General features: G+C 37.0%; 1 protein-coding gene across 3 annotated transcripts; it reads right to left on the minus strand.

The window, feature by feature from the left end:
- Positions 1-1,295: 1,295 nt before the first annotated feature.
- LOC125272274 (B- and T-lymphocyte attenuator-like) lies at positions 1,296-6,730 on the minus strand. Of its 3 annotated transcripts, XM_048197013.1 has the most exons (8): positions 4,647-6,730; positions 4,400-4,463; positions 3,981-4,073; positions 2,542-2,868; positions 2,398-2,439; positions 2,153-2,287; positions 1,989-2,029; positions 1,296-1,903 (listed from the first exon to the last, which is right to left on the minus strand). In XM_048197013.1, the coding sequence occupies exons 1-8, from the start codon at positions 4,692-4,694 to the stop codon at positions 1,589-1,591; spliced, it is 1,065 nt and encodes a 354-aa protein (XP_048052970.1). In that variant the 5' UTR covers positions 4,695-6,730; the 3' UTR covers positions 1,296-1,588. The 3 variants fall into 3 exon arrangements, with proteins under 3 accessions (XP_048052970.1, XP_048052971.1, XP_048052972.1); XM_048197014.1 differs by lacking the exon at positions 3,981-4,073 and having other exon boundaries at positions 4,647-6,507; XM_048197015.1 differs by lacking the exons at positions 3,981-4,073; positions 4,400-4,463; positions 4,647-6,730 and adding an exon at positions 3,027-3,942.
- Positions 6,731-11,423: the final 4,693 nt, after the last annotated feature.

Genomic DNA, 11,423 nt, shown 5'->3' on the forward strand with positions numbered 1-11,423 from the left:
TTGGATTAATTGACTCATTCACAAAAACAAACACTCAGTATGTACTGTACAAGTAGAAGGGAGTACATTACTCATTGACCTTTAATACATTAACAGTAGGAGGTCAAATATACTATTCTTCTTTGTGGGTGTACAGTATAAATAGAAGAGAGTATGTATCTCATTGACCTTTAGTGAATTTAAAAAAGGTGGTTGTATGTACTACTCTTCATTGTGGGTGGTAAAGAATCCCACCATCATATCTGGTAAGTTGCATTCTCCCCCCTGCTCATACAGGAAATGTGATGTTTGCATGCTTTTGCTCTTGTGGGCTTTTCAGTTTGTACTCTGCGTAGAAACTCTACAAATCACAACTTAGATGCTGAAAAACAGACATACTGATAATGTCTGGTGGTCTTATAGAAACATTGTTTTAAAAAAATCATAACATCTTTACAATACATTTATGATTAGAAAAAATAATTTAACATGAACATTCTATTTCTAAATCAATAAAGTGAAGTGAAACATTCCAAACTGTACAGTAAAGGCCCATTCACACCAAGGACGATAACTGTAACTATAAAGTTTTCATAATAGTTCTAATTCTGTGAGAACAGGGATGTTTACACCACAACTATAACAATAATGACACAAAGGAACAATACTGTTGGAATTACTTTCAGAACATTTTTTTTCCTTGGGTAATAAACAATAAAAACATTGACAGCCAATCAGAATCCACCTGACTTAATGAGCTTGAGCATTTAAAGCAGGCCTTTAACACCAAGCTGAACACGAGATTTGTCTGTTCAGTCAAATTCGATGGGTTGAACTGAAATGAAAATTCACTTTCTGATTTCTCACTTACTTTTCGTTTCTGACACACTTGTCACAGAGAAGAACGGAAGTCAAACAGTATTTAATTTTTTTTCCCCCTTCTTTTTTAGCAACTTAGATTTTAGTATTTGCTGTGGTGTTTATCACACAACACCAATTCATAGTTTTATGTAACATCAGTGACTCTGGGCATGTGACCAAAAGAGCAAATCCAGACACATGAATTAAATTAAAATGTTAATCACTCCAAATTTTCATACCGAATATTTGTCTTGGTGTGAACAGGCCTTTAGTCATTTGGCAGCTGTTAATTATATGAACCACATGGAAATAAAACATGAAATGTTTTCAAAGATAGGTTCCAAAAAAGATTTCTTACATGTAATAAAATAGCACCTTAAAAGAACATCCATTGCAGAAGCCATTGTCATTAATTGTGTTAATTTCCTGCCACCAGGTGCAACAACTTTCCACAATATATATATTTTTATTTATATATATTTATTTATTTAGTAATTTTTTTTGTTTTAAGGCAGATAAGGGAGCTGTTAAATTGTTTTTTTTAATGTGAGAATACTGTTCTGTTAATGTGTGCCAGACCTTTAAAATACCAGCAGCCAGTTGCCATCAAACAATCCAGAAATAGAGGTGTCCAAAATCCCACATTCTTGGTCCTCATACATTATAATTATTTCCTAATATAGCAAATGAGTGACCATTTTCTCAGTATTCTTTTTTTAAAGTGTCTATAAGTAAATGAGTAATTGAATCACCGGAACCGAATTGCAGCATATTCTGAAGGTTCTGGTTCTTGTCGTGCTGTTCTTCTCGGCCCTCTTGACATAGGCTGGTGATTCAAAGAAGCATATACAAGAACATTCTCTTCTTCTCCTCTTTCTGTGCCAACAGTGTTGTGTCTACCAACTGAAACTCTTCCAGCTGATGGTGCTCCTCTGACAGGTGGAGTTTCACAGACACGATATAAAGCAGAGGTCGGTTGGTGTGAGGGGGGACGGGTGTTGTGATGGGGATGAGCAGGAGGAGGAGGAGGAGGAGGCAGGTCACTGCTTTGTGTTTCCATGTACTGTAGAAGTAAAAACAGGACATTTAAAAAAATTTCAGTGGATTCAACAAACAATTCTACATTCCAAAATGAAAACAAAAGATACCTGATTTTTATTTGCCATATCTTTTCTTGTGGATTTTGTCCCTGTGGAAAATTTCACATGATCATTTAACAGACACAGAAACTAATTGATTTATTATTATTATTATTATTATTATTATTGTAACATAAAGTCCAGATTTTATTGCAAATTCCCAAACCACTTACCTTGGCATCTGATGAAAAGTAATGATACAGTCATAATTATGAACACCAGCCCTGCTATTCCAGTGCAGATGTACACATATGGCCAGAGCCACTGCTGATCATCCTTTGGATGATCAGTATTCAGGACATCTAATACTGTAGACATTGAAAGAAGGAATATTAAAGACATGCACTTTAATGCAGTTTGACTTTTGAAAACCTATTGACGGTTATCATCATATCATGTTGTAATAGTCATGCCTTACTTGTGTTGTTTTGATTGTGTGAAACCTCATCCTCCTTATTTTCTAGAGAAATTTTTTTTAAATACATTTTTATTATATTTATATTCAACAGAATGTCTGAATGCTTATACATGCTGCCAATGAAATAAAATATAATTCACTCACCTGTCACAGTGACATTAATAGCATGGCCTACAGACGTCTCGCTTTCTTTACATCGGTATAAACCTGCATCCTCCATTGAGATGTTCAGGAAAAACAGGAAAGCCATCCCTTCATGCTCTGTTGTATTCTTCCACTCAGTTTTTATGTAATCTGAGTGATTTAAAGCTTTGCAGTCATTTCCATCGATTTTGCACCATGAGACTCTTGGGCTCCTGTGACATCCACGCAGATTTACAGTACAGTTTATCCTCAACACTGTCATAACACGAGCTTTAAACACTGTGTTTCGTGGCACTTTGATCACTGGATTACAATGCAGCTCAGTACCTAAAAGAATAAAAGAAACAGGACAAAAATGTAGACCGAGAAAAGCCTTTGCATGTCTAATATCGACATAGATATTAGCATTAAAACACACCATATAAGACCATTACTGTAATTTTCTACACATTCTAATTTTCAATCCTGAAAAAGTAAAGTCAAACCTTCTCAGTTTTTTCCCCAGATATTGAAGGTAGGGTAGGGTTTTCATAAACACTTTTTGTTATACTGGTTGAAACTCAAATCAAAAAAGACATCACACGTCATCAGTTCCATGAGGCTATGCCGAGTTGTAGACAGACAGCCACTGAGTGCCAAAAACAAGCCGCCTTTTACAGTTCCTCCAGAACCACAACAACGAGCTTATGCTGAGCTCAAGTCATGTTGTGACTGTAATTACGAAATGGCAACCCGTGTCATTCTGCCGGAGCTGTTCACATCCTCACACTCATACATTTCTATGACCACACTATCAATGTCAAAATGATTCTGCCGCAGTCAGGTAGTACAAGACAGCGCTCTTTAAGTTGTTTATATTCATTATTATTGTAATGTGCTTTGAGACTTTAGGTCATTTAATGCTGTCTCTCATGATGCTTTGAAAACATATTATTGAAATCTTATTTTTTTAAAGCTAGCTTGCTATTGCTAGCCTCTCTGAAATCGTCTACCTTACCTTTAATGGAATTATATCCAGTATTCTGTAACCAGACACCCCACCCCAATCCCTAAGTGTAATGCAGTGCATGAACTTTATTTTTTATTTAACAATTGGATGGAGACTTTAATTGGTTCCTTACATCTGTCTGTTAATATTGGCATAAAGACTACGTCAAAGGACTTTCAGTTAAATTATATTTTCTAAGATGGGTTAATGATTCAGATATAGGTATCTGGGTATCGAAAATCTAAATTAACAAAAATTCTAGTTCTCTATTTCTACTCTAGTTCTCTGCTATTCAAGTCCTCTAAGTGAATATTTACCAGCTACGTAATATAATATTAAATTAGAACTATGATAATAATTCTCAAAATTATTATTAAAATTATTATAAACTGCATGATTGACACAGACTAAAACAGGCAATAACTAGATTACAGTATGTCACTTCTCAGACCTTCAACATGTTGATTTGGCGGAAATAAGCAACAGATGCGGCAGGGGTAACACACTGATCCGACAAAATCCTTCTGTTTCTGTTGGTTGGCATCTGTCGGTGCAGTTCGAATATTTAAAAAAAAAAAAAGTATCAAATTTTAATAAATGGCATTGTTTGTCTCATAAAAGCTGAACCAAGATATATCAAACAAGACATTATATGTGTGACAGTAAATGTTATTGAAGGGGGAAAAAAAACAGCTACTGTAGTTGTCAGGTGAAAGGTTATGCAACTGCTTTCTACTCATAAAACCATACACACACCGCAAATCTTGCCATAGACATACCACATTGTTAGCTAGAAATCCCGTTTAACAATATATTACTGACAGAAATCAGTCAGTAATAGGGCATCATAGAGCAGATCTTAATACTTACGGTTTGTGGTGCCGCTGACACTAAGCGATAGCAGCAGGAGAGAAATAGTAAGGTTACAGATGATCTGGAAGACACAGTAGCCCATGATTAAAGGTTTTTATCAGACAACATGTGTTTAAAAACTAATTTCCAAAATGAGAGTTCATTGTTTGTCCTGAGTGTGTGTGTGTGAATGTGTGTATTGGAAAGACCAAGAGTGAAGTGGAAGTGTGCTGAAAGCTGTAAGTTCCTCTATGACATCTCTCACCATCTCTGTTTCTCTTTTCTGAACTTGTATCGTCCCTCCTTGGATCATAAGTGCTTTTCACCTGTGTTGGCTCTCAGCATTTCTTTGTATTTCTTTAGTTGGTTTTGTGTCTGTCTCTGTATCTTGGTTGTTCTTGGTTTGCCTTCTTTGGTCGTTGACAGTGTCGAACCTCATCTAGTGTGTTTGTAGTGGTTTCAGGTTGTGTGAGCCTTGTCCAGGTTGGTTGAACCTTCATGCAACTGTTGAAGAGAAAAGAACCAAGAAACAGAAAGACATTGTTCAAATGAACTCATTGACACCTCCTTGTGGATAATGACTGAACACCAGCACAAACTAGATCTACTTTCTTACTATCTACTCTTTCCAATGAGGTCTAAATACATGCATAAAGCTATTTTGTTAGCTATTTTGACTGATGGAGGAGTCCTCAGAATTAGAAATGTGCTATCTTTGCTCTTGGGTGCTTGGAAATTTAGCAGGCAGGTTGTTTTAAGCCAGTCACCTGATCTATAAATACCATATATAAATACCATCAATGGAGCAAGAGGCTCTTTGGATATAAATTTTACTCTTAAATTTTACATGAGATGCTGTGTAACCAAAACAGTTCTATTTACATTTGCCTAATTTTAAAGTCATCATGAAATAAAAATGTACACGTCTTATTCTTTTAATGATCCAAGATCCAAACAATGGACGAAATCAAGTCCCGCCCTACATTTTTTCGTGTTTGAGAAGCAGATGATTGCAACTTCCATTTCATGCTGACTTTAAAAACATTGACAGATAATTCAGTATGGGATATTTTCTGCATTTTATTTTCAATGAACCAGTAAAGAATGTTAATAGGGACTGGAAATAAAGAAGAGAAAACTTTGATATATAAATGAGAAAAATGATATTCCAAGTATAATCCAGTAAAATATTCTAGAAATAATTGGATTGCCTATAGTTAACTAATATCATACATGTCCACTACACTTCTCCTGACTGATCCTTGTTCATAAGAAATGCTGGTTACTTTATCATAAATTCATCCAAACAATTTTGTAGAGATGCAAACTGCACTGTCTTTGTGTTTACTAGGTGTTTACGGTGCTAAAGGTGTTGCTGTTATTGTTGCTATGTCAAAAAGTGGATGGTTCAGTTTAGTGCGTTTCAGTTCATGTTCAGTTTAAACATTAAAAGAGCAGTAGGTGATCTGAGAAATGCTCATTTTAGCCTGCTAGCATTGAAAGCATACGATCCCACCCTCCCTGCCACTCACTGTCCAAAGCCACGCCTCCTCCAAAACTCATGAACGTGCACAAAACAGAAAGACAACCTTATTGGATTACATCATGTGTCATTCACTGGAGAGAAAACTTTACAGTACAATGAGTAACTTTGAAAACATAAAAATAGTCCCTGATTAGAGTGCTGCTGTCATTGAGCTAATTCGTACACAAAGGTACACAAACTACTTAAAGTAAATAAAAATACCCAAAAACTTCTAGAACAGTGTTATATATTTTGTTGACTTGTGTACTTACATTTTCCCAAACGTTTCCAAGAATGTTTAAATCCAGAAATTTTGTGTCTGTGCGACGCATATCAATGACATCATACCCGCGTTACCCTCTATTTCTGGTTTTATTTAGCAACTGTTTGGATGGATATATTCACTGACAGAAAACTAATCATGTTTGTTATAAACGAGTCTGCACATCATGTATGTCAATAACAACTGAATTGTATTCGCATCCGCTCTCCAGGGGAGTCTTTACTGTTAGCGCCCTCACCTGGTAGGCAACACACATATTACTTTTCCCCTTTTTTCACTAATATTAAATAGTAACAGAACATAACAGTAATTAATACCTAAATGGGGACAGCATTACTAACAATTAAGGAGTATCAACTTAACTGTTAACAGTAGTTACGGGCAAACTGCAATAGAGGGCATGCACGTGACGTCACCGTCGACCGTTACGACTGCGGTCACGCCCACTGAGTGGCAAAAGACTGAAGGGGCTCACACACCGGACACGAAGCTCAGCGCCTCGCCACGTCTTTAAAATTCGAACGCATTGTTTTCTGTGAGTGTACCTGTCCGCGGCGCCCAGCTACGACTCGTTCGAATTTGAAAGACATGTCGCGGCGTTGAGCTTCGCGTCCGGTGTGCGAGCCCCTTGAGCGGCAGCATTGGTTTTCAGCGTGAATGTCGCGAAAAACACACAAAACACATCCAAAACGGGAAAGAGCTTTGTGATTGACTTGTACAAATAGCTTTGACACAAACCCTGAGGTATATATTTAAAAACTGCACAAAGCAAAAGGGAAAAAAGAAAATGGATCACTGCAATTCACAGAAACAGCTCGACTCCAGGCAGATAAACATTTGCAGTTATCATTTTGTGTCAAATTGTTGGATTTTGAGGTAAAATCATACCGTATATATTGTATTGTTATATATTATGTTGACAACTCATCAATTAAATATTTTCCATCTTATATTCTGCATAATTGGGTGTTTTTCAATAAACAACACTGACAAAAAATACTGTAAAACTATGTTTTAGGGCTGGACAATATGACGATATAACATTGATATAAGTGATTACGCGGATTTAAACCTACCTATATCGTAGTTATATAAAATATTCACAGGCAGATTTGCTTTATGTTTCTCCCTGCCGTCGAAATCAGGCACATATAAATGTCAGGAAACATGACTCCAGGCTGCATGTCAATATCCATGGATTAGGTTTATTTGACAAGTTGTAAGAAACACTTTCAATTCCAACCTTTAGTGTAATTCGTTTGTTTTACTCGTGTTTTCGCCGTTTTCCCTATTAAATCCAGTCACGCAGCAGGTTCTTTTGCCACTCAGTCCAGCTGAGGGAGCGCGCTTTCGGCGGGAAAGTGACGTCGACGCATACCCTCTATACGCATCACCAAAGAGTTTCGGTTCATAAGTCTAATCTCATAGGTGGTTTACGAACTCTTTTAGGATATTTTGCTTCTGTGATGCTGGGCTCTGTCGTATTGGACTGGACATTGACACTGGGCTCTGGACTTCCCTCTTCTCCTTTTTTGTTGTTGTTCTCTTGTCTGTATGAGATGTCTTCTATTCTGTCTGAGTTGTTGTCCATTACTTTCCACAATGTAAGAGTGTGGTGCTTCACATACTTCAAAAACCTTTGCTGGCTTCCACTGTGCATTGTCCTGTACGCGCACGTAATCACCAGGCTTAAGACCTGGCAGGTGACTGGCACCTCTGTCATAGTACCATTTTGTTTTGAGCTGGTTGCTTTTGAGTTGTCTGTGTATGCCAGTCATACATTGTGGCTTAAGCAGTGCTTGTGCAGTGGGTAGCTGTGTTTGAGTCCTACGCCCCATTAACAATTGCGCCGGAGATGGGAGGTTTTCCAGGGGTGTGTTTCGGTAGTCTAAGAGCATGATGTATGGGTCTTGTCTGTCTGCCTTTGCTTTTTTGAATAGTGACTTAACCACCTGGACAGCTTTTTCTGCTTTGCCGTTACTTTGTGGGTACCTTGGTGATGATGTAACGTGTTTGAATCAATATGACCGACTGAAAAGAATAAAATCATCTGATGCATAAGCTGGGCCATTATCCGTTATCACCACTTCAGGTATACATACCGTATCTAGCAAATTGCTGCTTGTAGATGTTAATGATGGTTGTACTTTTGATGTTTTTCACCTTTTCCACTTCGATGAAGTTAGAATAGTAGTCCACAAGTACAATGTACTGTTCCGAATCAAATTCAAAAAGATCAGAGCCCACCTTTTGCCACCGCCTCTGTGGGATGTCATGCCCTATCATGGGCTCCTTGCAGTTCCTTCTCCTGTATTGCATACTGTGCACTTGGAAATCATGTCAGTGATTTGCATCGACATGCCAGGCCAGAACATTTTGTCTCTTGCAAGTCGTTTGGTTGGTGACTGGAGTTTGTGTAACATGAATCTTTGTTTACTTTGTGGAATGACGATGTGGTTACCTTTTAGGAGTACGTCATCTTCAACAGTCAGTTCATCGCGATAATTCCAGTAAGGTTTTGCCTGGTCAGGTAAGTAATGTTTGTCTTCAGGCCAGCCATTTAGGACAAAACTTTTAACAATGGGCAAAATGGAGTCATTTCTCATTTCTGTTTTTATTTCCAACAGCCATGGTGGTGCGATGGGCAGTGAAGCAGCGGTGCACACTTGTATATCGTCATCAGCTGTGTCAACATCTGTGTGGGACTGATAATTTCTGCTTAAAGCGTCAGCTATGTAGAGCTCTGTCACTGTCATGTCAAGTTTCAGGAGCATTTTTTGGAGTCTGAGAGAAGTGTCAGCTAGGGTTTTTTTCATGATAATTTCTAAAGGCTTATGGTCACTTTCTACTGTGAATCGTCTGCCAAATATGTACTGATAACATTTTTCACATCCAAATACAATAGCTGCCAATTATTTTTCAATTTGTGCCCAACGCTTCTGTGTTTCAGTGAACACTTTGGAAGCAAATGCTATGCAAATGCTATTTACCTTTGTTGTGATCCCTTCCACAGCATTTACAGTTCCTTATGATGTAACGCGACATGCCTGGATCGTTGGATTGTGTTCCGTGTCTTGTTCGCGTTTGTCTCACTTGCATGAACTTCTGCATCCGCTGTAATTTGAATTTGAGAGAGCTGCGTGCGGTTCGCCTCGGCAGCGCGGCACATTTGAATAGCTTTATACAAGTCTAAATCAGGTTCTCTCAGCAGCCTGGCACTGAGTGCGTCGTCGCGAATGCCTACAACAATTCTGTCCTTTATTAGACTGTCACATAGTTGTCCATACATGCCTAATATCGATCTAGCTTAATGCAGTGTGCGTAGTGTCTTATAGTAGCCTCCAAGCGAACGCACAGAGTAGCATTATAACAACTTCCAACACACAAATGTATCTAATATGAATCTACCCAAAGCCTAGATTTAAGCTTCATGCCACAATTGGTTAATCCAGAACTGGGTCTCATGCAACTGCTATAGATTACTGGTTTCCTTAATTGACCTGAATTTTAGCATTGGCAAAGAAGCTCTGTGTTTTCTGTAGTTATTTTACAAAGGATATCACGAGACCAAAAGCTGTAGTCTCCACAGCATGGGGTCAGGATGATGATGATGAGTCATGTTTCTAACGATCAAGTTTGTGCTCACATGAAGCATGCAAATCTGTTGATTCTTCCATTTTAAAGTGTGCTCAGTGACACATTCATGTCAAGCTTATTTAAAAGACATGCAAATAATATCTTCACTTCTCACTTTACTTAGAGGAAGTTAAGCTTCTCCCAGGTGTTTGATTTGTTTTTTGAGCTCCACCAGAAAGTTACTGATTTCTCTTTGGTTCCTTGTTCACTCAGAACTAAGGTTTCATAGCCACAGTGTCTTTATAAACTCTAGTGGTCCTGCTTATTATTATGTGTCTTTAACTACTATGTAGTAACATTTAAATTAATAATTTGATACAATACACTAAATGTGTACATACATGTTTTACATTGTACTTGTATTTTAATAAATACATCTAATTACACTGTTGACCCATGTTTGGGTCAAATATGGACAAACCCAACTGTCAGTTTAAATTTTTAAATTAAATTTTGAAACCCAACCGTTGGGTTTGTCCATATTCATCTCAAACCATGGGTTGAAACAACCCAGCATTTTTAGAGTGACCACCCTTAAACCTATAACACCAAATCTGTCCCTAACCTAACTTATATCCCACCTCAATAGAACATACAGCAGGGTACCTGTCTCACTTTCTGTGGAATTACAGTAGCTGTTTTCTGTCTAAACAAATGGAAACTTAAACTTAAACAGTTCCTTTAATAATGTGTTAAATTACACACCATATTCCTACCTAAATTTAACATCTGCACTGGATATGCAATATTTAGCATGCCTTTTATGCTTAACTTGAACAAGAAAACAATATTCATTCTAAAATATGAAATGTCATAAAAAAGCATTTAATTAAACTTTCTCAACACACTGTTACAACACTAATTTTATGTTTTAAAACAAATTAAAGTAAACTTAGTGTTTCTTGAAAATGATTGCTTTAATTAATGTTTTATAAGATAAAACCTTATAATTCCAAGCGAAAAGTGATTTTTTTAGAATTAGAAGGTTCTATCTGCATTTGACCCTTTCATTTTGGAGTTCATTTTTAGTCCATCTCTGCAAAACGGACTTAAACAAAACTTACAGCCAGATTCTGGAAGATAAATTCTTCAAACAGTGGTACAAGAGGATGTGGTGCTGGTCCTTCCAAGAGTCACTCTCAATCTGTCTGTCTATAAAGCCTTTAAAAAAGTGTTAATGTATTTTACAATACTTCAGCTTGTGATTCTTATTATGTGCGGGTCATTTTTTAGGATTCTTTAGCTAACCTAAGTCTCTGAGATCATGACACCTTGCACTTCTGGAGACTCCAGGTAGGTTGCAGTATTTCATTACTAGTAAATTCCATTAGTATTGTATCCTTCTCATGGGTATTTAATAAATTTTGACTTTTCATTCTGAGTTAAATCTCTTTTTGGCTCATTTCATCTGTAAAATAAAACCTGCCCTAATAATTATGCATACCTGAATATAAGGCGCTTTTCATTTCCAGCCTTCATGAACAATTATATATCTAAATGATTAAATACAAAATTAATAGTAGTTATTAAGATTGATGTGGTTTGAAATTGGTAAATTGTGCCTGGAAAAAAATATTATCAGAAAATAATATAGATGT

This window comes from Megalobrama amblycephala, linkage group LG7 (assembly GCF_018812025.1).
Source record: "Megalobrama amblycephala isolate DHTTF-2021 linkage group LG7, ASM1881202v1, whole genome shotgun sequence".
NCBI classification, from domain to species: domain Eukaryota; kingdom Metazoa; phylum Chordata; class Actinopteri; order Cypriniformes; family Xenocyprididae; genus Megalobrama; species Megalobrama amblycephala.

Bases quoted from the DNA above. Each gene is read 5' to 3' on its own strand.
- LOC125272274 (XM_048197013.1), bottom strand. From the start codon at position 4,694: ATGATCCAAGGAGGGACGATACAAGTTCAGAAAAGAGAAACAGAGATG. The intron at 4,074-4,399 runs GTAAGTATTAAG...CTGCACCGACAG, and splicing joins TGTCAGCGGCACCACAAACC to ATGCCAACCAACAGAAACAG. The intron at 2,440-2,541 runs GTGAGTGAATTA...AAATTTCTCTAG, and splicing joins TATTAATGTCACTGTGACAG to AAAATAAGGAGGATGAGGTT.